The 27,051-nt window shown below is 44.4% G+C and overlaps 1 protein-coding gene across 1 annotated transcript in view; it reads left to right on the forward strand.

The window, feature by feature from the left end:
* Positions 1-17,517: 17,517 nt before the first annotated feature.
* Positions 17,518-27,051, forward strand: part of BANK1 (B cell scaffold protein with ankyrin repeats 1) — a 252,190-nt gene continuing 242,656 nt past the window's right edge. Inside the window, exon 1 of the mRNA XM_075285589.1 lies at positions 17,518-17,914. Coding sequence (XP_075141690.1) covers positions 17,518-17,914 — 397 coding nt within the window. The remainder of the gene's footprint in view (positions 17,915-27,051) is intronic.

Here is a 27,051-nt window from a genome sequence, read left to right on the forward strand (position 1 = left end):
CAATAACCCAAACTGTCCCTGCTCCCCAGAGCTGTTCTCCGCTCCTTTCATTGTCCCTCAACCTGCCTCTCCACGTCACGATTCCACGAACCTAACAGAGGAGCATCTGTGTCCAGATGCTCAAACACTAGAGTCTCCTCCATCTCCGTTCGATTTGGTGGTGGATGACCAGCAACCCACCCTCATCGACGATGATGTGACGCAGTTGCCGTCAGGGCATCCAGTTGACCGGCGCATTGTGCGGGAGGAGGAGATGAGACAGGAGTTGGAAGAGGAAGTGGTGGATGATGAGGACACTGACCCGACCTGGACAGGGGGGATGTCAAGCGGGGAAAGTAGTGTGGATGTTGAGGCAGGTGCAGCACCAAAAAGGGTAGCTAGAGGCAGAGGCAGAGGTCAGCAGCTTAGGCGAAGCCAGGCCACACCCGGAATCTCCCAAGATGTTCCAGTTCGTACCCAGCCCCGAAAAACTCCCACCTCGAGGGCACGTTTCTCGAAGGTGTGGAGTTTTTTCAAGGAATGCGCCGAGGACAGATATAGTGTTGTCTGCACAATTTGCCTCTCGAAATTGATTAGGGGCTCTGAGAAGAGCAACCTGTCCACCACTTCAATGCGCCGTCATTTGGAATCCAAGCACTGGAATCAGTGGCAGGCAGCAACGGCAGGACAAAGGCCGCCTGCCGTTCACGCCACTGCCACTGCCTCTGCCTCTGCCTCTGCCACTGCCACTGCTGACTGTGCTGGCGATGCACTCCAGAGGACGAGCCAGGACACCACTTCATCTGCCTCCGCCACTTTGTTGACTTCTACCTCATCCTCCCCTGGTCCTGTCTTATCTCCTTCTCCTGCACCATCAAAGGCACCATCAGGCGTTTCTTTACAACAACCCACCATCTCTCAGACATTGGAGCGGCGGCAGAAATACACTGCTAACCACCCACACGCGCAAGCCTTGAACGCCAACATCGCTAAACTGCTGGCCCAGGAGATGTTGGCGTTCCGGCTTGTTGAAACTCCCGCCTTCCTGGACCTGATGGCAACTGTGGCACCTCGCTATGCCGTCCCTAGCCGTCACTACTTCTCCCGGTGTGCCGTCCCCGCCTTGCACCAGCACGTGTCACTCAACATCAGGCGGGCCCTTAGTTCCGCGCTTTGCACAAAGGTCCACTTGACCACCGACGCGTGGACAAGTGCATGCGGACAGGGACGCTACATTTCACTGACGGCACACTGGGTGAATGTAGTTGAGGCTGGGACTGCTTCCCAAACTGGCCCGGTGTACCTCGTCTCCCCGCCTAACATTCCTGGCAGGGACACGAGAAGAACACCCCCCTCCTCCTCCTCCTCTACCGCCTCCTCCTCCGCCACCGCCTCCTCCTCCGCCACCGCCTCCTCCTCCGCTGTTAGATTGACCCCAGCTACGAGTTGGAAACGTTGCAGCACTGGCGTTGGTAGACGTCAGCAGGCTGTGCTGAAGCTGATCAGCTTGGGGGACAGACAGCACACTGCCTCCGAGGTGAGGGATGCCCTCCTCGATGAGACGGCAATATGGTTTGAGCCGCTGCACCTGGGCCCAGGCATGGTCGTTTGTGATAACGGCCGGAACCTGGTAGCAGCTCTGGAGCTTGCCGGACTCCAACATGTTCCATGCCTGGCCCACGTCTTCAACCTAGTGGTGCAACGTTTCCTAAAGAGCTACCCCAATGTTCCAGAGCTACTGGTGAAAGTGCGGCGCATGTGCGCCCACTTTCGCAAGTCGACAGTAGCCGCTGCTAGCTTAAAATCTCTCCAGCAACGCCTGCATGTGCCACAACACCGGCTTTTGTGCGACGTCCCCACACGCTGGAACTCAACGTTTCAGATGTTGAATAGAGTGGTTGAGCAGCAGAGACCTTTGATGGAATACCAACTACAAAACCCTAGGGTGCCACAAAGTCAGCTGCCTCAGTTTCACATCCATGAGTGGCCATGGATGAGAGACCTTTGTGACATCCTACGGGTCTTTGAGGAGTCCACAAGGAGGGTGAGCTCTGAGGATGCGATGGTGAGCCTTACAATCCCGCTCTTGTGTGTTCTGAGAGAATCCCTGATTGACATCAAGGATAACTCAGATCACACAGAGGAGTTAGGGATAGCATCCGATCCGTCACAGCTGGAGAGTAGGTCCACACATCTGTCCGCTTCACTGCGTTTAATGGAGGAGGAGGAGGAGGAGGAGGAGGAAGAAGAGTTGTCCGATGATGTGATGGTGATACAGGAGGCTTCCGGGCAACTTCGAATCGTCCCATTGTTGCAGCGCGGATGGGTAGACATGGAGGATGAGGAGGAAATGGAGATTGAACTTTCCGGTGGGGCCAGAGGAGTCATGCCAACTAACACTGTGGCAGACATGGCTGAGTTCATGTTGGGGTGCTTTACAACCGACAAGCGTATTGTCAAAATCATGGAGGACAACCAGTACTGGATCTTTGCTATCCTTGACCCCCGGTATAAAAACAACATCTCGTCTTTTATTCCGGTAGAGGGGAGGGCCAATCGCATCAATGCTTGCCACAGGCAATTGGTGCAGAATATGATGGAGATGTTTCCAGCATGTGACGTTGGCGGCAGGGAGGGCAGTTCCTCCAGTAGGCAACCAAGTTCTCACCGGTCCACACAAACGAGGGGCACACTGTCTAAGGTCTGGGACACCTTGATGGCACCCCCTCGCCAAAGTGCCGCCACGGAGGGTCCTAGTGTCACCAGGCGTGAGAAGTATAGGCGCATGTTGCGGGAATACCTTTCCGACCACAGCCCTGTCCTCTCCGACCCCTCTGCGCCCTACACGTATTGGGTGTCGAAGTTGGACCTGTGGCTTGAACTTGCCCTATATGCCTTGGAGGTGCTGTCCTGTCCTGCCGCCAGCGTCCTATCTGAGAGGGTGTTCAGTGCAGCCGGTGGCATCATCACTGACAAGCGCACCCGTCTGTCAGCTGAGAGTGCCGACCGGCTCACTTTGATAAAAATGAACCACCACTGGGTAGAGCCGTCATTTTTGTGCCCACCTGTGTAAAGCACCCCAACATGAAACTCCATGTCTGTACTCAACCTCTCCAATTCCTCCGCATCCTCATACTCATCCACCATAAGCGTTGCACAATTCTGCTAATACTAGGCTCCCTCCACCCTGATTTCCCCCAACTCTGCTGGTTAGAGGCTCCCTCCACCCTGATTTCCACCAACTCTGCTGGTTAGAGGCTCCCTCCACCATGAATTTGCCCAAACTGGGCTGTTTAGAGGCTCCCTCCACCATGAATTGGTCCAAACTGGGGTTTTTAGAGGCTCCCTCCACCATGAATTGGTCCAAACTGGGCTGGTTAGAGGCTCCCTCCACCATGAATTTCCCAAAACTTGGCTGTTTAGAGGCTCCCTCCACCATTAATTGGTCCAAACTGGGCTGGTTAGAGGCTCCCTCCACCATGAATTTGCCCAAACTGGGGTGGTTAGAGGCTCCCTCCACCATTAATTGGTCCAAACTGGGCTGGTTAGAGGCTCCCTCCACAATTAATTGGTCCAAACTGGGCTAATTAGAGGCTCCCTCCACCATGAATTGGTCCAAACTGGGCTGGTTAGAGGCTCCCTCCACCATGAATTGGTCCAAACTGGGGTGGTTAGAGGCTCCCTCCACCATTAATTGGTCCAAACTGGGCAGGTTAGAGGCTCCCTCCACCATTAATTGGTCCAAACTGGGGTGGTTAGAGGCTCCCTCCACCATTAATTGGTCCAAACTGGGCTGGTTAGAGGCTCCCTCCACAATTAATTGGTCCAAACTGGGCTAATTAGAGGCTCCCTCCACCATGAATTGGTCCAAACTGGGTTTTTTAGTGGCTCCCTCCACCATGAATTTGCCCAAACTGGGCTGGTTAGAGGCTCCCTCCACCATGAATTGGTCCAAACTGGGGTTTTTAGAGGCTCCCTCCACCATGAATTGGTCCAAACTTGGCTGTTTAGAGGCTCCCTCCACCATGAATTGGTCCAAACTGGGGTGGTTAGAGGCTCCCTCCACCATTAATTGGTCCAAACTGGGCTGGTTAGAGGCTCCCTCCACCATGAATTTCCCAAAACTTGGCTGTTTAGAGGCTCCCTCCACCATTAATTGGTCCAAACTGGGCTGGTTAGAGGCTCCCTCCACCATGAATTTGCCCAAACTGGGCTGTTTAGAGGCTCCCTCCACCATGAATTTGCCCAAACTGGGCTGTTTAGAGGCTCCCTCCACCATGAATTGGTCCAAACTGGGCTGGTTAGAGGCTCCCTCCACCATGAATTTCCCAAAACTTGGCTGTTTAGAGGCTCCCTCCACCATTAATTGGTCCAAACTGGGCTGGTTAGAGGCTCCCTCCACCATGAATTTGCCCAAACTGGGGTGGTTAGAGGCTCCCTCCACCATTAATTGGTCCAAACTGGGGTGGTTAGAGGCTCCCTCCACCATTAATTGGTCCAAACTGGGCTGGTTAGAGGCTCCCTCCACAATTAATTGGTCCAAACTGGGCTAATTAGAGGCTCCCTCCACCATGAATTGGTCCAAACTGGGTTTTTTAGAGGCTCCCTCCACCATGAATTTGCCCAAACTGGGCTGGTTAGAGGCTCCCTCCACCATGAATTGGTCCAAACTGGGCTGGTTAGAGGCTCCCTCCACCATGAATTGGTCCAAACTGGGCTGGTTAGAGGCTCCCTCCACCATGAATTGGTCCAAACTGGGCTGGTTAGAGGCTCCCTCCACCATGAATTGGTCCAAACTGGGCTGGTTAGAGGCTCCCTCCACCATGAATTTCCCAAAACTTGGCTGTTTAGAGGCTCCCTCCACCATTAATTGGTCCAAACTGGGCTGGTTAGAGGCTCCCTCCACCATGAATTTGCCCAAACTGGGGTGGTTAGAGGCTCCCTCCACCATTAATTGGTCCAAACTGGGCTGGTTAGAGGCTCCCTCCACAATTAATTGGTCCAAACTGGGCTAATTAGAGGCTCCCTCCACCATGAATTGGTCCAAACTGGGCTGGTTAGAGGCTCCCTCCACCATGAATTGGTCCAAACTGGGGTGGTTAGAGGCTCCCTCCACCATTAATTGGTCCAAACTGGGCAGGTTAGAGGCTCCCTCCACCATTAATTGGTCCAAACTGGGGTGGTTAGAGGCTCCCTCCACCATTAATTGGTCCAAACTGGGCTGGTTAGAGGCTCCCTCCACAATTAATTGGTCCAAACTGGGCTAATTAGAGGCTCCCTCCACCATGAATTGGTCCAAACTGGGTTTTTTAGAGGCTCCCTCCACCATGAATTTGCCCAAACTGGGCTGGTTAGAGGCTCCCTCCACCATGAATTGGTCCAAACTGGGGTTTTTAGAGGCTCCCTCCACCATGAATTGGTCCAAACTTGGCTGTTTAGAGGCTCCCTCCACCATGAATTGGTCCAAACTGGGGTGGTTAGAGGCTCCCTCCACCATTAATTGGTCCAAACTGGGCTGGTTAGAGGCTCCCTCCACCATGAATTTGCCCAAACTGGGCTGTTTAGAGGCTCCCTCCACCATGAATTGGTCCAAACTGGGTTTTTTAGAGGCTCCCTCCACCATGAATTGGTCCAAACTGGGCTGGTTAGAGGCTCCCTCCACCATGAATTGGTCCAAACTGGGGTGGTTAGAGGCTCCCTCCACCATTAATTGGTCCAAACTGGGGTGGTTAGAGGCTCCCTCCACCATTAATTGGTCCAAACTGGGCTGGTTAGAGGCTCCCTCCACAATTAATTGGTCCAAACTGGGCTAATTAGAGGCTCCCTCCACCATGAATTGGTCCAAACTGGGTTTTTTAGAGGCTCCCTCCACCATGAATTTGCCCAAACTGGGCTGTTTAGAGGCTCCCTCCACCATGAATTGGTCCAAACTGGGCTGGTTAGAGGCTCCCTCCACCATGAATTGGTCCAAACTGGGCTGGTTAGAGGCTCCCTCCACCATGAATTGGTCCAAACTGGGCTGGTTAGAGGCTCCCTCCACCATGAATTGGTCCAAACTGGGCTGGTTAGAGGCTCCCTCCACCATGAATTTGCCCAAACTGGGCTGTTTAGAGGCTCCCTCCACCATGAATTTGCCCAAACTGGGCTGGTTAGAGGCTCCCTCCACCATGAATTGGTCCAAACGGGTTTTTAGAGGCTCCCTTCACCATGAATTGGTCCAAACTTGGCTGTTTAGAGGCTCCCTCCACCATGAATTGGTCCAAACTGGGGTGGTTAGAGGCTCCCTCCACCATGAATTTGCCCAAACTGGGCTGTTTAGAGGCTCCCTCCACCATGAATTGGTCCAAACTGGGTTTTTTAGAGGCTCCCTCCACCATGAATTGGTCCAAACTGGGCTGGTTAGAGGCTCCCTCCACCATGAATTGGTCCAAACTGGGGTGGTTAGAGGCTCCCTCCACCATTAATTGGTCCAAACTGGGGTGGTTAGAGGCTCCCTCCACCATTAATTGGTCCAAACTGGGCTGGTTAGAGGCTCCCTCCACAATTAATTGGTCCAAACTGGGCTAATTAGAGGCTCCCTCCACCATGAATTGGTCCAAACTGGGTTTTTTAGAGGCTCCCTCCACCATGAATTTGCCCAAACTGGGCTGTTTAGAGGCTCCCTCCACCATGAATTGGTCCAAACTGGGCTGGTTAGAGGCTCCCTCCACCATGAATTGGTCCAAACTGGGCTGGTTAGAGGCTCCCTCCACCATGAATTGGTCCAAACTGGGCTGGTTAGAGGCTCCCTCCACCATGAATTGGTCCAAACTGGGCTGGTTAGAGGCTCCCTCCACCATGAATTTGCCCAAACTGGGCTGTTTAGAGGCTCCCTCCACCATGAATTTGCCCAAACTGGGCTGGTTAGAGGCTCCCTCCACCATGAATTGGTCCAAACGGGTTTTTAGAGGCTCCCTTCACCATGAATTGGTCCAAACTTGGCTGTTTAGAGGCTCCCTCCACCATGAATTGGTCCAAACTGGGGTTTTTAGAGGCTCCCTCCACCATGAATTGGTCCAAACTTGGCTGTTTAGAGGCTCCCTCCACCATTAATTGGTCCAAACTGGGCTGGTTAGAGGCTCCCTCCACCATGAATTTCCCAAAACTTGGCTATTTAGAGGCTCCCTCCACCATTAATTGGTCCAAACTGGGCTGGTTAGAGGCTCCCTCCACCATGAATTTGCCCAAACTGGGCTGTTTAGAGGCTCCCTCCACCATGAATTTGCCCAAACTGGGCTGGTTAGAGGCTCCCTCCACCATGAATTGGTCCAAACTGGGCTGGTTAGAGGCTCCCTCCACCATGAATTTGCCCAAACTGGGCTGTTTAGAGGCTCCCTCCACCATGAATTTGCCCAAACTGGGCTGGTTAGAGGCTCCCTCTACCATGAATTGGTCCAAACGGGTTTTTAGAGGCTCCCTTCACCATGAATTGGTCCAAACTTGGCTGTTTAGAGGCTCCCTCCACCATGAATTGGTCCAAACTGGGGTGGTAAGGGGCTCCCTCCACCATGAATTTGCCCAAACTGGGCTGTTTAGAGGCTCCCTCCACCATGAATTGGTCCAAACTGGGTTTTTTAGAGGCTCCCTCCACCATGAATTGGTCCAAACTGGGCTGGTTAGAGGCTCCCTCCACCATGAATTGGTCCAAACTGGGGTGGTTAGAGGCTCCCTCCACCATTAATTGGTCCAAACTGGGCTGGTTAGAGGCTCCCTCCACCATTAATTGGTCCAAACTGGGCTGGTTAGAGGCTCCCTCCACCATGAATTTGCCCAAACTGGGCTGGTTAGAGGCTCCCTCCACCATGAATTGGTCCAAACTGGGGTTTTTAGAGGCTCCCTCCACCATGAATTGGTCCAAACTGGGGTTTTTAGAGTCTCCCTCCACCATGAATTGGTCCAAACTGGGGTTTTTAGAGGCTCCCTCCACCATGAATTTGCCCAAACTCTGCTGGTTAGAGGCTCAATCCACCCTGATTTTCAAAACAAATGTTGGTGCCAACCTCAACTTACTACAAGGGCCAAATTCACTGCTGGTGACAAGCTCTCCTCACTGCAAGTGCCAAATACACATGTTTCAAGGTGTTTTCCTACTGTCAGAGAGGTGGTATTGAGTGTGTAAAGTGTGTAGTTGTTAGGCTGTGATGTTGGGGTAATAGAGGGTCTTTGGTGTGTTAGATGCCCCCAGACATGCTTCCCCTGCTGTCCCAGTGTCATTCCAGAGGTGTTGGCATCATTTCCTGGGGTGTCATAGTGGACTTGGTGACCCTCCAGACACGGATTTGGGTTTCCCCCTTAACGAGTATCTGTTCCCCATAGACTATAATGGGGTTCGAAACCCGTTCGAACACACGAACATTGAGCGGCTGTTCGAATCGAATTTCGAACCTCGAACATTTTAGTGTTCGCTCATCTCTAGTGACCTACACATATTAAAAGGTTTTCTCAAGATATGTCAGCGGTACATGGAGAAGATATATTGTAACATTAGCATTAGATTCATTGAGATCTGTTGGTGCCTATAATGAAGAGGGTGCGGATTTTGTTTTATTTGTCGTTTTATCTCTGCAGAGTTCACATGCCAACATGCATCAGTTTACATCCTGTCTTCCTTGCAATAGCAAGTGTCGATCCACAATGATCTGAATAAAATGGATAAAAGACTAGTTTCCTAACATACTCACTGTTTTGACAAGGCAGAGGGTAACCAGTCAATGAGGCAGACACTGCAGTTTTTGATGCAGGTTTTAGGCTAAGGCCCCATAGGCCGTATCCGCAGCACTAAAGCACTGCGGGAAGAACCGGCGCTGCATGAACGCATTGTGGTTCTTTCCGCAGCACTTTTAAGAGAAAGTTCACAGAGTTTTCCTCTGCGGACTTTCTCTTAACATTATATCAATGGGAAAGCCTCCGGCGTTTCCGTAGATATAATTCACATGCTGCGATTTGCAAAGCCGCAACGGTGCGCTGCGATCTTTTCCGCAAAGTGGGGATAGGATTTGCATGAATCCCATCCACTTTGACTGCACTGTACAATGCCGAAAATCGGGGCGTTTCCGGTCTGTGGGGCCTTGGCCTTAGAGCCAAATTCAAATATTCCCTATCCCTTATGATTCTACTTTAGGTTTTAGCTCAAAAAAGCTGCTAAAACTAAAAAAAACACTATTTGAAACCACCATAAAGAGTAATAGTTTTTTTTTTCATGCACCCAGATGTCACCTTTTATTTTAGCAGTTTTAAAGCTTGGCCATATTTAAATAAAAAAAAAAAAAGAAAAATATAGTGGCAATACTGACAAAATTGCACCAAATCCATTAATGTGCAGCAAGTCCATCAACATGCATCAGCATCTATAATGGGACGTACGTACTTCAAAAATGGAGTGGAATTAAACTGTGCCTTATATAAGAAACTGCTCTACTCCTGGAAAAAAAACATGTTGATATAGTACTGTAAGTAGAAAAAAGATAGCGAGGGCACTCACCAAAGCCAGGTATTCTTAAAACATGGTTTCTTTATTTAGAAAGATATAAAAACATCAAGGGAGTAGAAGTGCAGCCCATCACACAGACTAGACTTTTTGTTGAAGTAATCCTAATTTTTTTTTTTTTTTTTAAATGTAGATTGTGAACCCCACATGGAGCTCACAATGTACATTTTTCCCTATCAGTATGTCTTTTTTGGAATATGGGATGGAAATCCATGCAAACACGGGGAGAACATACAAACTCCTTGCAGATGGTTTTTTGCCCTTGATTTTGCCTTGGGATTTGAACACCAGGACTCCAGCGCTGCAAGGCTGCAGTGCTAACCACTGAGCCACCGTGTGGCCCCTGAAGTAATCCTAATTTTTACAGCCTTATTGAAATGAATGAAGGCAAATTTTGTTGCCATATTATACTTTACAAAAGTAATTTCTATCCTTTGACTAGTTGACCGGCCTGGACATTTAGACATTGAGCCTCATGTTCCTATGACCTCCCAGTACGTCCTCCCGTCCAACTGCAGTCACATGGTCAATTATGGGAAGTATATGCAAATCTGTTTTCCAGGATGTATTTAGGAAAACAGTGCGTCTGTTCGCTGCATGTTAGGAAAGCCCCCTTAAACATCCTGCATGACTTTTTTTTCAATAAACCTAATAACAATATATGGGGATTATTGCCAAACTAGTATTTCTATTCCAAAAGGAACAGATTCCCAGCTGTGGACATCCTGTAAAAACAGATTTGCATATATTTCCCATAATCCCCCAGTGGAGCTAAAATAGCTTGTAAGTCTCCATATGCCTGTAAAGGTGCCCACTCCCTAAGGAGTGTTATTATCCCCTGACCATGGTCGATTTGAGATAGATTGCCATCTTCAGAGAGGATCCTGTGCCAGGTAGATATGCCTTGGATACCGACTCTGGCTCCAATGCTGGGGGTTGCTGACTCCTGCTGTAGTGGTAACTTTGAGTCCAAATTCAGCACAAGGCCATCTGGCTTTGCGACTGGTGTTCAGTGAAAAACCCTGTGGAAAAAAACGTGATACATTTCCGACATGGTCTTTCCCGCAGAATTTTTTTACAGCGATTTGTTGCGTGGGACAACAACCTTAGAAATGCAGCTTTTTTTTTTGTTGTTGTTGTTGTTGCAGATTTTGCTGTTGCATTTTGAGCCAAAGCTAAGAGTGACTACGGAAGGAATAGTAAATATATAGTAAGTTCTTATACTTCTACCTTCTGCTCAATCCATTCCTGTCTTTGGCTACTAAAAAAAATCACAGTAAAATCTGCAACAGAAAAAGTCGTAACATAGGGCCTTAGCCTTAGATGGTTAAGGGTCTCAAAACCCAAAGTCCCACTGATCAAAATGATTAGAAGTTTGAAGAAATGAAACGATGCAGTAGTAATAAGACAATGTTATGTATCTATGCCTATTGTTCCATTTATGACCTTGTATTGTACCTTATATTGTAGATCATATTGTGCGCTCACAAATATATTGTAGGGGCAAATACTTTTTAACTGCTCAAAAAATTATTTATTAGTGATGAGAAAAAAGAAAAAATGTATAGAGTGGAAAATTGTTACTCAGTGGAGTCTCAGTGGGAATCCTTTCAACCTGTCCAAGTTATTTCTAACATCCTTGTTGGAAATATAGATAAGTGATAAATCCTTGACATTATATATACTGGAAAGGTTGTTACTTATTGTAACAAAGAAAAAGCTTTTCTAGTAATATTTGCTTTTAAAAACCTCTACAGTTATAAAGAAAAAGACTTATAAAAGAATACGCTACATTAACCTGAAACCTTGTCGGAAACGTGCTAGTGGTTGCACTCTACTACCTATGACTTAGAAAAGACCAGTAAATAGAAGTATTTTATTAGTCGACCTCTGCTGCCATTATGTTACTTTTCACAGATTTACCCAAGCACATGGTCCATACCACAATGCTGTAGAAAGTCTACGTACCACTCCATGGAGTTTGTGGAAGGCGTTGGGGAGAAAATTTCAAAATATGGCATTTGTTGTTAATGCTACAGTTTTTTTTTTTTTTTTTTTTTTTAAAAAAGTAGATTGAGAGCTCCCAATCTACATTTTTCCCTATCGGTATGTCTTTGGAGTAAGGGAGGAAATCCATACAAACAAGGGGAGAACATACAAACTCCTTGCAGATGTTGTCCTTGATGGGATTTGAATCCAGGACTCCAGCACTGCAAGGCTGCAGTGCTAACCACTGAGCCACCGTGTTGCCCCTACATTTATATATTCTTGCTACAAATAATGAGCAGAAGCTTGGACAGATTTACAAGTAAGGGGTTGTTCACACTACCGTCGGTGTCCGACAGGTAGTGTCCGCTGCTAATGTCCGTTCAAAATCTTGCGCGGACATTAGCAGCGCACACTAGCTGTGTCCGTGACATTTTGTATTGATTTAAATGGACATCGGGTGCGTTCTTTTACTGTCCGTGGGTGTCCTTAACTGTCCGTTCCCAAAGATGTCCGACTTTTCAAGCGGACAGCAAAACCCGACATGTAGGTTAATTCAATCAATACAAAATGTCATGGACACAGCTAGTGTCCGCTGCTAATGTCCGCGCAAGATTTTGAACAGACATTAGCAGCGGACACTACCTGTCGGACACCGACGGTAGTGTGAACGCTCCCTAAGATGTACTGGAACAAAATTTGAGGTGTCTATAGTCAGAAAAAAAACTCTTTATAGTCACGGAAATGTCTTTTATAACATCAAATCTTACCAGTTAACCTCAGCTTACTTTCTATGCCACATATAAAAAGAATGATACCCCAAATGAGCCACCGAGCAAAATGCAATATTGATTTGTGTAAATAACAGTTCTGCTTTCTTTTTTGTATTAAAGTTCCCTTACAAAAGTGCAGTTTAATTATGTAATTAAGAGGAGAACATTAATTATGGATGGGATTCTGAAGAATCTTTTAAATGTTACATTCATTATATTACTCAGATTGCGTAGGTGCTTTTAAATTTTAGTCTTCGCCATCATTTGTCTTGTGTTTTCAGGCTACAATTTAATAGTTTTCTTCAGAGGAATATAATAATTAATCATATTTTCCAAAAATGAAGCTTTTTATGTTTGAAGATCTCCTAAACTAAACTGGAAATTGTAGCACTCAGTAATATTTGTTTTACGCAATTCTCAAATTGAAAAGAACAAAACCTATGAAAATGACAACATATAAATGTAAAAACAAGAAACAAAAGAAGAATCCTAAGGCAGCTAGTACACATGTTTGTACACGTGTTTGTAGACCGCAGCATTGGCAATATAGTTGCAAATTACAAGCTTAAAGGGTTGTCCAGGATGAAAGATAATTTCTACACTAATTCTGCCACCTAGTTTCTTAATTACGTAATTTACCAAAAATGTATATTTACCCATATCCCCGGGGAAGTCTCGTGACTTTCTGGTTTCCGAAGACGTTCCATTTCCAGAAACGGAACATCACTACTACCCTCCCCCCTCCACCCCATAATACTTACATTTATTACTTCCAGACTTCCTCATGTGGGATGGCTCCTACCTCTTATCTGACTGCTGGTGCGCACAATAGTCTTGGCACTGCTCTGTGCTCTGCAGTCGACAATCTACCTCTACTGTACAGGCATGGGAGCAGCTCAGGAGGAAGGCTGGAAGGAAGAGAGGTAAGTATGATGGGGTGGGCTGAGTCAGTTGGGAAGGACTAGTAGTGGGCAGGATAGCTAGGGAGCGGGTGTATGGGAGGGAGGGAGAGAGGAAAGGGGGGGGGGGTGAGGTGAGAGGGAGTTAGTGTGGAAGCTACACAGCCGGAAGCTACGCCAAGTAAACACATGCAGAGGATGCTAGGAGCTCCGAGAGACTAACTCAAATCACTCAAAACCCTGCTAAATGTATTTAGGTGCATTTATTAACCTATTAATAGCACTAATAGACATATATATATATATATATATATATATATATATATATATATATATATATATATATATATAGTCTGGAAAACCCCTTTAAGAGTGACAGGTTAAAAAGCTCCCTAATAAAGATCATTGAACCAATTCATTACAAACTGGTTCCAAATTGTTCAATTTTTAAACAAAATCTAACAAATAGCGATTAGTTTCAGACTAATTGCAGCCAAATGTATTACATGGGAATAATACAGAAGAGACACAAGTCATTTGTGTCAATATGATGTTTTAGCACCACCTGGAATCATCTGACAGCCTGTCAATATACAGCTGTAAGTAGACACCTTATGTTGTTGATGTTATATACACTATATAAGGTGTTGCAAGCTTGAATGTGAGGTATTGCTGTAATGGTGGAAGTAAGGAAAGATCTGCGATTTATCTCTCATCACACAGAGAACTCAGTTCTGAAAAGCTTACATTTGCAAGCAATAGAGCTAGAGAATTTTAGGAATGGGACAGTTTAGTTTGATTGAATCAATTACATGCAGATTATTGATAAAATCAAACAGATTTAGAAGTTGGGGAGAATATCTGTGCAGCTATTGTGAGTCTGACAAAAGCATCCTTCATTAATACATAGGCAAAGGATAGTTAACCCTTTCATTGTCAATAATCTAATTTTGATTAAATCTGTTGGGCAAGAGAGCAGTTTCATCTGTTTATAGAGTGCTTAAACATAATTTTTATTGAGCTGCTGTTGTAATCAGTAAAATGCAGATTTTTCCTGTGCTAATCTGGAAAAAAATTATTTAAGCTTTTTTTTTGTTGTTGTTAACCTAATGTAAAATTCCACAACCTGTGCTACTCTAATAAAAAAAAACTGCTCTTTTTCCTGTTTTGCCCACCTAATATACAGTATGATAAAGTATGCTAATCCAAAAAAAAACATTCAATTCTTATGCATTTTTTTTGTTATAGAAGAGCTAATATTAGAATGGACCGAGATGCCAAGAAGTTTTACCAATAGACAATTAGCCTGAATGGCAGTTGCCCTAATGTAACAAGCTCTTTCTTATTATTATTGCACCCACACAAATATTTTATATATTAATATAATATGGCACATTTTAGGCACAGATCAAGGCTATGTGCCTAACATGTGCCATTGCTATGCCAGTTTTTTTTCGCATAACAAGGATGGTAAATTTCACCTCTCTGTCTTTCTATAAGTCTAGAGAACATAAAGTTCAGTGGAAATGCTACTTTGAGGGCCATAAGGGCCACTGTATAATTGTATCAATCATCTTTAACATTTTAATTAAAGGAGTTTTCCGGGAAACTACCTAGCAGGAGTTATTGGGATATGGCCTCAAGTGTAGATCATTGCTGTGCCTGGTCAGATATTAACCCCTTAGCGACCCTTGACGTAACTGTACGTCATGGGTCGCATGGGGATGTATGGAGCGAGCTCACACGCTGAGCTCGCTCCATACACGGCAGATGCCAGCCAGGACCTGCCAATAACAGCAGCGGTCGGTGCCCGAGCCGATCGCTGCTGTTAACCCTTTACACACTGCGGTCAAACGCGACCGCAGCGTGTAAACAGCGCAGGCGGCATGGGCGCCGCCATGTTTCCCCGATCGCCGCCCTCCTGAACGTCACATGAGGGCGGTGATCGGTTGCTATGACAGCCGGAAGCCTATTGAAGGCTTCCAGACCCCAGAGTATAATAATTGGAGACCCAGGGGAGAATACAAACATAAAAACACATTGTTACTTACCTCTCCCTGGCTCCAACGCAATCCTCACTGATGTCGGCTATCTTCAATCATGGACCAGATGTCACGAGACCTGGGCTTGCTTTGCGAAGCATAAGGACGCAAGCCCTGGGCCACGTGACGTCTCGGACATCACCAAGTAGCCCTGAAGTCTTCCTGAGCATAGGAGAGATAAGTAACAGTGTTTTTATGTAACTTCATCACTCTTAGCCCTAGGATCATTACACTCGGGGGTCTGAAAAGACCCCCTGAGTTAATGATCGTATTTGTGGGGTAGCGGGCCCACTGCCTCACTTACTGATCCCGGCTACTGTACACAGCCGCTTCCGCAGAAGGGGAAGCACAGGCGGCCGTGAGCAGGAGCCAGTAAGTAGATAGGGCTGGTTACCTGCTGGAGTTACTCCAGCAGGTAAAGGCCTATTAAAAATAATAAAATCCGCAGTGGTAGTGGCTGCCACCGGCCACCTAATGTCCCAAGTCCTCTGGCAGCCACTACCGTTGCTATCCTGGTAGTTATGCCCCCAATCCCCACCATTCTGATATTAATGACCTATCCTAAGACCTTGTGCATATTGCCATAGTCAAGTGGCAGTCTGTGGAAAATGGGATGGGCGGTACATATATAGCATATGTGTACAGCCTTTGTTTTTCACAGACCCTATCAATAGAATAGAAGGACCAAACTGCTAAAACAGATAGGAATAGGACTGTATGCATATTTTGCAGTTGAGTCATATGGCCCTCACATGGATTTGAAAACCTTTTAATGGTTCTGTATGCTATCAACTGTTATGAATATATAAAACAGGTAAAAATATTTCCTTATTGCATTTGGTTTTAATACCTATGTGTATTAGTTACTCAGAAACAGCATATCATGGAAATAAATAGAGAGAGGATCACTTATTTTACCAGTGAGGATCCCAGTAAAGATGAACTCTTCACAAGATTTTGCTTCATTGCTTTATTTTTGCTGACACAGACAGGCAGGACTTATTTTTTTTAATAAAGAACTCTGGCTTGGGTGATGTTTCATGATCTCCTGACAGCAGTTTTCAATTGTCAGGACATATTATTCTTCCATGTATAAGTATACTGTCCTTCAGATGTATTTGAACAGCTCAATACCATTAGATGCGTAAAAGAAAGTTTAGTTTGAATCTCTGTATCCGGTACAAATATTGGAACAAAAGTTTTAAAAAAAGTGCTTTAAACTCAAACCATTTTAGAGACCATAGACTGTCTCAAGAAACATGTTTTCTGAAGGAAAGCATTATATAAACTTCTCAGCATTGCAGTGTATCAGTTGGTTGAGAAAAATATTTCAACCAATTCCTTTCTGTTTTTTTTTTCAGCCACAACTGGCATGAGTGCAAGAGGAAATTCTTACATAAGAATAAGAGGAAATATAAGTCACCGCTAGTGATAACAATTGAGGAATTGTAGCTACCAGATAAAATATTTGGACATTTCCAGAAAGTTCAATAATAGACATAAATACAAACATTTCATATCTGAACAAAACATTTTCCTCGACTTCATGAGAAACAAATGCCGGCCATAAATATTAGCTATGTATCGGTCTAACCTTGCAGTTTGGATGGTTCAGCCAACTATCTATGTGTATGGATTTTAAATGTCCAATATGTTTGTCCTCTAGAAGATAATCTATTTTAAATGAATCTTAAGGATCATTTTTAATAAGTGGATAATTGATTTCTGAACTACCAATGAACAGGACAAACATATGATGAATGATAATCTGTCACACAGAGTTTTTTTGGTGAGGATTTTGGAGAGGAAAAAATCCACTTCAGGAATTAGGAAATTTTTTTTTTCCTCCAGCACAGTGTATGGACCTTGAAAAAACTGCTAGGAGTTTTTGAAGCAGTTTTTGCAAAAGCCACATCAGAAACCGCATCAAAAACCGTGATGCGGTTTTCCCGTCTCCTATTGACTCCCATTGCTTTTTTCAGGCGGAATCTGCCTGGTCAGCTCGCTTTTTTTACTGATAGCAGAAAAAATGCTAGCGGGAAAAAAAAAGCTAGCGGATCCTATAGAAGTCAACTGGGAGGCGTTTTTTGGAGGCGGATTTTGAGGCGGATTCTTTGTCAAAATCTGCACCAAAAAACTTAGCGTGAACTCAGCCTTAAGGTCACAATCAACTTACACACATGTAGTACTATGTCTATGTGTTTGATATCAGTGAGGCAGTTAAATATACCGTAGACTTTAAGGTGACCACTTCTGGTCCAATATAGTTTCTGAGTAAATAAACATTGATGTTCAATTTCATCTTTTCAGAAATGACAAAGAATCTTCTGTTGATCTACGAGAAGAGTGGAGAAGAATGGGCTGCATATCTGAAGGAATTGCTGACATCACATTTACAAATTGATGACATATTTCTTTATGATGTTAGCCGTGAATCAAATCAGATGGAAGAAAACCTCAATGGTTTTGTGTGGCAGTGTAAACTTTTGGTCTTGACAAGAGATATTCTGAGGTTCTTCTATGAGAATAAAAGCGCCAATTTCCTTGAACTTTTACAACCCCCACACAGAGTGGTCCTGATGCTTTGTGGGGTGGATTCACCTGAGGGACTATATGAATTGTTTCCCTTCGAAAGAGATTTTCATGTCATCCTGCCAGATCAAGATCCCCAGGATTACATCTCCATTGTTTCCACTGTTCTGAATGAAGGTAACAATGTTAAATTGTGAATGAAATGAAAATGCAACAGAAATAATAGGAAACAATTCTAATTTCCATTTATTGAAGCAGCTCACTATTGTAGACAGAAAAAAATGTGATGAGAAAATGTAGCAAAGAGGTGTTTTAGCCCTCCAAATATTGGTGATCTATACTGTGACTCCAGTGTTCGCTAAAACTGTGCCCCATCTGCCCAAGCCAAAATAGCCATGGCATGTTTGAATGAAGCGGCAGGGTCCACGATTCCAATTATCAATGCATGTTCCAGTAGTCAGGCCATGCGTGGATAAATGATGAATACCATATATTTGATGGGAAATCTCTTTTAACTCATCCAGAATTTTAACTCAAAATTGTGACTTTTTTTTAATCTCAGGATGCCTATATAACTTTATACTTTTGAACCACAAGGCACTTCCATAGCGTTCCAATGAAAACTGAATAAAACATTCCTAAATTGCATTCCTAAGGCTGTGTTTCCACATTATGGAAACTGTATGAGAGCTACCCACTCTTGGACTCATGAATTTGTAGGTAATACTACAGTTTACCTGCAAATTCATGTTATTATTGGTTACCGTAGGTGGGCTGGGCTTCAAAAATGTGTATTTGCTGCACCATGGAAACCCATCCCTATAAGTATAATTGAAGCAGAAAGTCCGTAAAGAAAACCCCTACATAATTTATGTGAAAAGCGCTGCGGGAAAAACCATGTTTTTTCCCGCATTGCTTTTTGCTGCAGCCCGCTACGTGGGTGCTTAGCCTAAAACATATTCTGGTTTAACATTTTTTTTTGATTACTACTTAATTCCATGTGTTTTCCTTCAAATGGAATGAAAAGGTGTGTCCAAACTTTTGACTGATATTGTATATTTTATTTTTTGATTAGGATCTGGATATAAAGCTTTGATATAGTTTGGCTCATGCACTCCTTTTCTATTATCATATCAATTGCAGTTTCACAGGAAGCTGTAGGGGCACGTAGGTGCATATATGAAAAAAAACTGAAGACATTTCTGTCCTGAAAAACATAATCAATGACAGGTTCAAAATGTTGCTGGTAATTTACTATGCCAGAAAACTGGTGTAGAAGTTGAATATCTTATATGGCATAAGAAGGGACATACCCATATTTGAACTAAAGTTGAGTCATTTGTGGAGAAGGTGGGGAAGGTAGCTCAGTAGCAGCAGTGGTGCGGACCCAACCAGTCAGGGACAGGGATACAAATCTTGCAGCACTGCGGTTTATTTTAAAAAAAACAAACAGCAAAATAAATAAACCTTTTCGTTAAGCACAAAAGTGAGCAAAATAAAATACAGCCTTAACTTCAGGCAAAATAACGTCAAACAAAATCCTGCTCATCTGAGCGCTAACTAAACAGAAAATACTAACTATATGTGTGACTTACTACCAGCCAAACGAATCAACCAAGAAAAACACCGTACCGTAACACAAGGCTCTCAGTGTCAGGGCAGACCCAGCCACTTTCTCTTCTTCCAGGATCAGCCCTGAAGTGCAGACTCAGCAGGCTTTTATGGCCCAGTAACGAGCCTATGACCCACACCTGAGGCTGAAACCTATTCCAAACCCACACATATGTAAAGAACCTGGGGCTGATATAGCAGGACTTCAGCACTTTGCCTTTCACCTTCTCACACACTTTATTAGTTTTGTGCGTCCTACCCAAGTGGGTGGAGTGGGGTGATGATCAAAGTGAGCCAAAATGGTGATGCCTCGGCCCATCATAACTGATACCAAGAAAATGGTGAGTTAATGCTAAAAGTTACACCAGGCCTTGACTTAGAAAAGATCAATTAGAAAGTGTTATTACTTTTAATAAGAAGAATAATAGTTTTTTTTTTATATAATAATAAATAAATTGTATATGAGATCAATAGAAAACATAGATCAATAGGAAAATAAAAGAGAAAAGAAAACAAATTAAGTGTTAATAAAAGGAGAAGCTAAATATGATATGGGCTGCCAAATTACTTTACCAGAAAGCATGTTGTTCACTGTAGGAGATTCCTATATACCTGAGGGAGAAAAAATCATAGACATTCATTTTATTCAGCCTCCAGCTGATTACTTTGGCCAAGCATCATTAGATGTTGGAAATGTTTCCTAATGTGTAGTTGGAGCTCAATGCAACATTCACTACAGGCTTTTTGCTTGCAGCCTCTTACACCCGGCAGATATTGTACGCCTACACAATAAACAACAAGCCGCCGGTATAAGCATTAGGGATTTTTGGTGACCAACCAAATTATTAAATAATTTTTTTTTTGTACTCTAAAGTGACATCATTTACAAGTATAGATTTGCAGCAGCATTTCATATGATTCTGTGAATATACTGACGACAACATTGCATTGAATCAGTTTAGCTAATCCTTGTGATAGAATAGAATAGATGAAAGCAATTCTCTTATTCATCATTGCAAATGATACAAAGATGTGGTCAAGCAGAAACGTGTCATCATGCCATCCGCACTGCTCATGAGGCCCCTTTACAAACATTAAGAAACACAAAATTCAATTTTCATTGTGTAGTACAGGCCTTAGTCTCACTGGCGTCACTAGTCTGAATTTTTAAAGGATCCATGACAAATATAATGGATTGATTTTGAGCCACCTTGTTGTGGACCTCATTGATTTATAAAGTGTCTGCCAGTTTTTTAACAATGTAAAATGGATCTACCCATGAATGACAAATAGAGATGAGCGAACAGTGTTCTATCGAACACATGTTCGATCGGATATCAGGGTGTTCGCCATGTTCGAATCGAATCGAACACCACGTGGTAAAGTGCGCCAAAATTCGATTCCCCTCCCACCTTCCCTGGCGCCTTTTTTGCACCAATAACAGCGCAGGGGAGGTGGGACAGGAACTACGACACTGGGGGCATTGAAAAAAATTGGAAAAAGTCATTGGCTGCCGAAATCAGGTGACCTCCATTTTAGACGAATAGTGGATTTCAAATCCGGGTCATATGAGAATGTGAACTTTGTGACTATGAGACAGGGATAGCTGTACAGGCAGGGATAGCTAGGGATAACCTTTATTTAGGGGGGAATGTTATTAAAAATAACTTTTTGGGGCTCTATCGGGTGTGTAATTGTGATTTTTGTGAGATAAACTTTTTCCCATAGGGATGCATTGGCCAGCGCTGATTGGCCGAATTCCGTACTCTGGCCAATCAGTGCTGGCCAATGCATTCTATTAGCTTGATGAAGCAGAGTGTGCACAAGGGTTCAAGCGCACCCTCGGCTCTGATGTAGGAGAGCCGAGGGTGCACTTGAACCCTTGTGCACCCTCAGCTCTGCTACATCAGAGCCGAGGGTGCGCTTGAACCCTTGTGCACACTCTGCTTCATCAAGCTAATAGAATGCATTGGCCAGCGCTGATTGGCCAATGTATTCTATTAGCCTGATGAAGTAGAGCTGAATGTGTGTGCTAAGCACACACATTCAGCTCTACTTCATCGGGCTAATAGAATGCATTGGCCAGCGCTGATTGGCCAGAGTACGGAACTCGACCAATCAGCGCTGGCTCTGCTGGAGGAGGCGGAGTCTAAGATCGCTCCACACCAGTCTCCATTCAGGTCCGACCTTAGACTCCGCCTCCTCCGGCAGAGCCAGCGCTGATTGGCCGAAGGCTGGCCAATGCATTCCTATGCGAATGCAGAGACTTAGCAGTGCTGAGTCAGTTTTGCTCAACTACACATCTGATGCACACTCGGCACTGCTACATCAGATGTAGCAATCTGATGTAGCAGAGCCGAGGGTGCACTAGAACCCCTGTGCAAACTCAGTTCACGCTAATAGAATGCATTGGCCAGCGCTGATTGGCCAATGCATTCTATTAGCCCGATGAAGTAGAGCTGAATGTGTGTGCTAAGCACACACATTCAGCACTGCTTCATCACGCCAATACAATGCATTAGCCAGTGCTGATTGGCCAGAGTACAGAGTGCTGGAGGAGGCGGAGTCTAAGATCGCTCCACACCAGTCTCCATTCAGGTCCGACCTTAGACTCCGCCTCCTCCAGCAGAGCCAGCGCTGATTGGCCGAATTCCGTACTCTGGCCAATCAGCACTGGCTAATGCATTGTATTGGCTTGATGAAGCAGTGCTGAATGTGTGTGCTTAGCACACACATTCAGCTCTACTTCATCGGGCTAATAGAATGCATTGGCCAGCGCTGATTGGCCGAATTCCGTACTCTGGCCAATCAGCACTGGCTAATGCATTGTATTGGCTTGATGAAGCAGTGCTGAATGTGTGTGCTTAGCACACACATTCAGCTCTACTTCATCGGGCTAATAGAATGCATTGGCCAATCAGCGCTGGCCAATGCATTCTATTAGCGTGAACTGAGTTTGCACAGGGGTTCTAGTGCACCCTCGGCTCTGCTACATCAGATTGCTACATCTGATGTAGCAGTGCCGAGTGTGCATCAGATGTGTAGTTGAGCAAAACTGACTCAGCACTGCTAAGTCTGCATTCGCATAGGAATGCATTGGCCAGCCTTCGGCCAATCAGCGCTGGCTCTGCCGGAGGAGGCGGAGTCTAAGGTCGGACCTGAATGGAGACTGGTGTGGAGCTATCTTAGACTCCGCCTCCTCCAGCAGAGCCAGCGCTGATTGGTCGAGTTCCGTACTCTGGCCAATCAGCACTGGCCAATGCATTTCTATGGGGAAAAGTTAGCTTGCGAAAATCGCAAACTGACAGGGATTTCCATGAAATAAAGTGACTTTTATGCCCCCAGACATGCTTCCCCTGCTGTCCCAGTGTCATTCCAGGGTGTTGGTATCATTTCCTGGGGTGTCATAGTGGACTTGGTGACCCTCCAGACACGAATTTGGGTTTCCCCCTTAACGAGTTTATGTTCCCCATAGACTATAATGGGGTTCGAAACCCATTCGAACACTCGAACAGTGAGCGGCTGTTCGAATCGAATTTCGAACCTCGAACATTTTAGTGTTCGCTCATCTCTAATGACAAAGAAATCATGGAGTTACAGAACTATGACACCTGTGTGTAATGTAGCAATACGGTGTGCAACAGTGATCATAATAAGTTGGCTGTGAGTGTTGTTAAAGGTAAAGTTTTTATAATATATTTTTATGAATTTTACATATTTACATATATATATACTAGCTGGTACCCGCGACTTCGTCTGCGGTGATTGTAGAAGTGGGTAAACAGGCGCGGGTAAGGTTTTCGTACTGTGTATAAGGTATGGGATATGAAATGTAAGTGTGTATCTTGTTTTTGTAATCCAGAGAATACGTGAGACTTTTGTGTTGAATGTAATTTGTATTTCAGCTGCTATACGGTGTTGGTATAATCTGTACATAGTGTCTTTGGGACAGAGGTATTTCAAGTGAATATACTTCGATATACGACATGGTATGATTTGTTATTTTCCGCCAGTACATGTAAATTTTGGGCACAGGATACTCTTGAGCAAGCAACATAAAGTCTGGCCCTGTGCATGACAGTTTAGTAACTCCATGCGCCTCTTATTAATAGCAATTAACCCCATCATGTCCCTCACATTAACCCTTGTGTAAGAGTTACTGATATGTGAGAGACTTGGAGGTAATAATTAAGTATCTTCATTATTGAGGTCTTTTATTAGTAGCTCCATATGTCTCACATATTAGTAACCTTTATATGGGGAACACAGGGGTTAATATGAGGGACATGATGGGGTTTATTCCTATTAATATGAGGCACACAGGGGTTAATATGAGGGACATGATGGGGTTTATTCCTATTAATATGAGGCACACAGGGGTTAATATGAGGGACATGATGGGGTTTATTCCTATTAATATGAGGCACACAGGGGTTAATATGAGGGACATGATGGGGTTTATTCCTATTAATATGAGGCACACAGGGGTTAATATGAGGGACATGATGGGGTTTATTCCTATTAATGTGAGGCATATGGAGTTACTAAGACTAAACTAATAACCCCAAATGCCTGACATTAATGAGAACAGTAATCCTATGTACCTGTGTGTTTTTCAGTTTCACTTTGCTAGCAGCTTCCTTTCCTCCTCGGGGAATCTTTGCAGGATGCAGATGGCAGGAGCTATCACTATAGCAGGCAAAGACCTGAGCGATTAAGCTCCACCCCCTGGGTTTCCTGCACCCCTCTCAAAGGGGAGTGTCCTTATACCTCAGCTCTAGCAGAGCACTGAAGAGACTCGGACTTCATTTAACTCTTGCAGGTCCTGTGCTGCTGGCAAGCCAGTGAAATATTGCAGGAGTGCCACTCTTGGCACGTGTGCCAGGGGTTGCTGACCTCTGCTGTAGAGGGTAATATGAATTTTGTGGCTTGCTATGGTCCAAAGTGTGTGAGATTTCAAAGATAGTGATGTGAGTTTGGGTTTTGTGGGGGTCCTGGGAAAAACGTATGTGCGCTATTGTGACGAAAAATAGCCTATTGCGCAATCCAGTGTAGTAAGTATGTTTGTGGAAAATTTCAGCCAAATCGGTGGAGTGGGTTTTGCGTGATTGAGGAACAAACATCCAAACATTCAAACATCCAAACACACAAACCCACACACATCCAAACTCACAAACTTTCACCTTTATAATATTAATAGGATATATATATATATATATATATATATATATATATATATATATATATATATATATCTGATTATCAATATATATTTTGTACTAATATACCCTGCTGATAAGAATAACTGTGGGCAAGGACACCCCTCTTTCGTCTGACGAAAGACGAAATGGACTGCTCAGGCTGGAAGTGCAGGGGCTCAGGTAACCGCTGTGGTCAATCATTGGCCTCTGTGGTTTTATATTGACTGCTGTGGCCAGAGTTTGACTACAGTTGTCACCTGAGCCCTGCATTTTTGACCCTGGAGGGGATGGGGAGCTCACTGTCTGAACCAAGGACTTAGGGTTGTTGAGTAAAATGTTTAAATTTTTTTAATTGTAGAGTAAAAAATAGCTTCTCTCCTTCTTGACCCTGATATTGATATTTGTCCTGACATGTAAACGAGAGTCTAACCAGAACACTCCAGCGTATACATCCACTCTCTAGCTATGGAGGAAGGGAACTGGATCAATCCCTTCTCCAAACAAGAAAGAAAGAAACCTAAGTTTGAAGGATACATCATCTACATTAGATTGCAAAACTTGTGTTAAATATGAGACAAGTCCTTTAGCAGTGATCCAACTGGGACACTACACATTTATTTCAGGGAATAACGTATTAGAGTAGTCCTTTTTTAGATGCCACTGAGGATATATGTGAAAGGCTTTAGAATAAATGGATTCTAGCTTGGCTGGACTGAAACTGATATTCAGCCCTGGTATATGAAATCATATAGCCCTACTTTATATTTGTTAAATGGTAAACGGGCTTAAACACATACATTATGAGTTTTGGTAATTTGGAGTGGATTGGACATTTTACGGAATGCAACCTTCTGTGAACTGCCTTTAACTGGATTAAAACCATGTGAAATATTAGTTTGTATTAATTGAGAGCTTTTGATGAGAGGCAGGACCATATGTGTAATAGAAAATCCCAGGTTCTCTATACATATTTGTAATTGCAGGTATATACTTTCCGATTTCCTTATATGGATTATGGGAACAAACTTTATATGTTTTCCTAATACTGGATCAGACCAAGGAGGTGAGGTAGGATAGGCTTTGGTGATGTATATAGCGGCACACATGATGACGTCATGGTCTCATCGGACATGTGCAGGGGGTAGCTAGGGACGCCAACACTGCACTACACATAGGCATGTAACCTCTAACCAGCACATTTTGGACCTGCAGGTGAGTGGAATTTAACCTGATTAGGGGATATTTAAATTCTGTCAAGGACAAGTTACTTTAGGCTGAGTTCACACGTAATTTTTTGGAAAGGATTTTGAGGCCGAATTCGCCTCAAAATCCTGACCAAAAAGACGGCTCCTATTGAAATCAATGGGAGCTGGTAAGTTCTTTTTTTCCATTTGTTCCAGCTCCCAGAAAAAAAGAGACATGCTTATTCTTCAGGCGGATTCGCCTCGTGAATCCACCTGAGGACACTCCCTCCTCCTCCATTCATTTGGCCTAATCCGGAGCGGAGTGCACAACTGGATGCCGATGCACTGCCTCCACCTCAGTTTCTGGACCAAAAAACCCTGTGTGAACCTGCCTTACCTGAAACCTAGACTAGTGTGTGGTGAAAGCATTTCTTTACTACTTTAGTTATGCTATTTTTGAGTGTCGAACTCAGCTGACATTTAGTTTTGGATATATGCCAGTTACAGTCTTCTCCAATTTTGGAGTATCAGACTGTGTTTTTTCTAAGCTATTATATTACTAGTTTCTATGAGTTTAGGGTCCCATGATGAGTGGTTTTCCATACTGTGAAACCTATGTAGGGACTAGTAGGGACTTTTTTAGGGATAGCTTTTTGTGGTACTTCCCTTGTTAGTGCTGGAGTTCATGGAAACTAGAGGACAAAATAAAGGGCGAGTCAGGGTATGACTATTTGACTGCCCTAGGAGATGAGCCCCTTAACTGGAACCGTAACACACTATCCATGGCACAGCATCTCTGAATCAGCGGAGTGGTGAGATCAAACCACTTTTTTAATCTCATAACTGCTTGTATAGTGTCAGTTTATGTGCATTGTTTGGATCTTTTGTGTTGGGCCTTTAGCTCTTAATCATTTCTGGATTGCTGGTGGTTACTATATAATTTAATTAATTTGATACAGTTTTTGTATAAGGCCGGGTTCACACGATGTCTTTTGGCACGTAATGTGCCACGTAGATGCCACGGGATCTTTTGCGGGCTGCATACGCTCCAATTGTTTTGAATGGGAGCCGGTACCGTATACGCGGCGCTACGTGGATACATTTAACAAATTAAAGGGGTCTTCGGGCAAAAAATATTTTTTTATTTTTTAAAAAAAGGTCTGCTAGTGCTACCCAATTACCTTTCGCAGTGTTTTGAGTGATTTCTGGGTGTCTCTGAGAGCTCCTGGCATCCTCTGCATTTGTTTACCTGGTGTAGCTTCCTGCTGTCAGTTCTAGGCTGAATCACACTACCTCGCTCTCACTTCCTCTTCCTCTC

This window comes from Leptodactylus fuscus, chromosome 1, assembly GCF_031893055.1.
Source record: "Leptodactylus fuscus isolate aLepFus1 chromosome 1, aLepFus1.hap2, whole genome shotgun sequence".
Lineage (NCBI taxonomy): Eukaryota > Metazoa > Chordata > Amphibia > Anura > Leptodactylidae > Leptodactylus > Leptodactylus fuscus.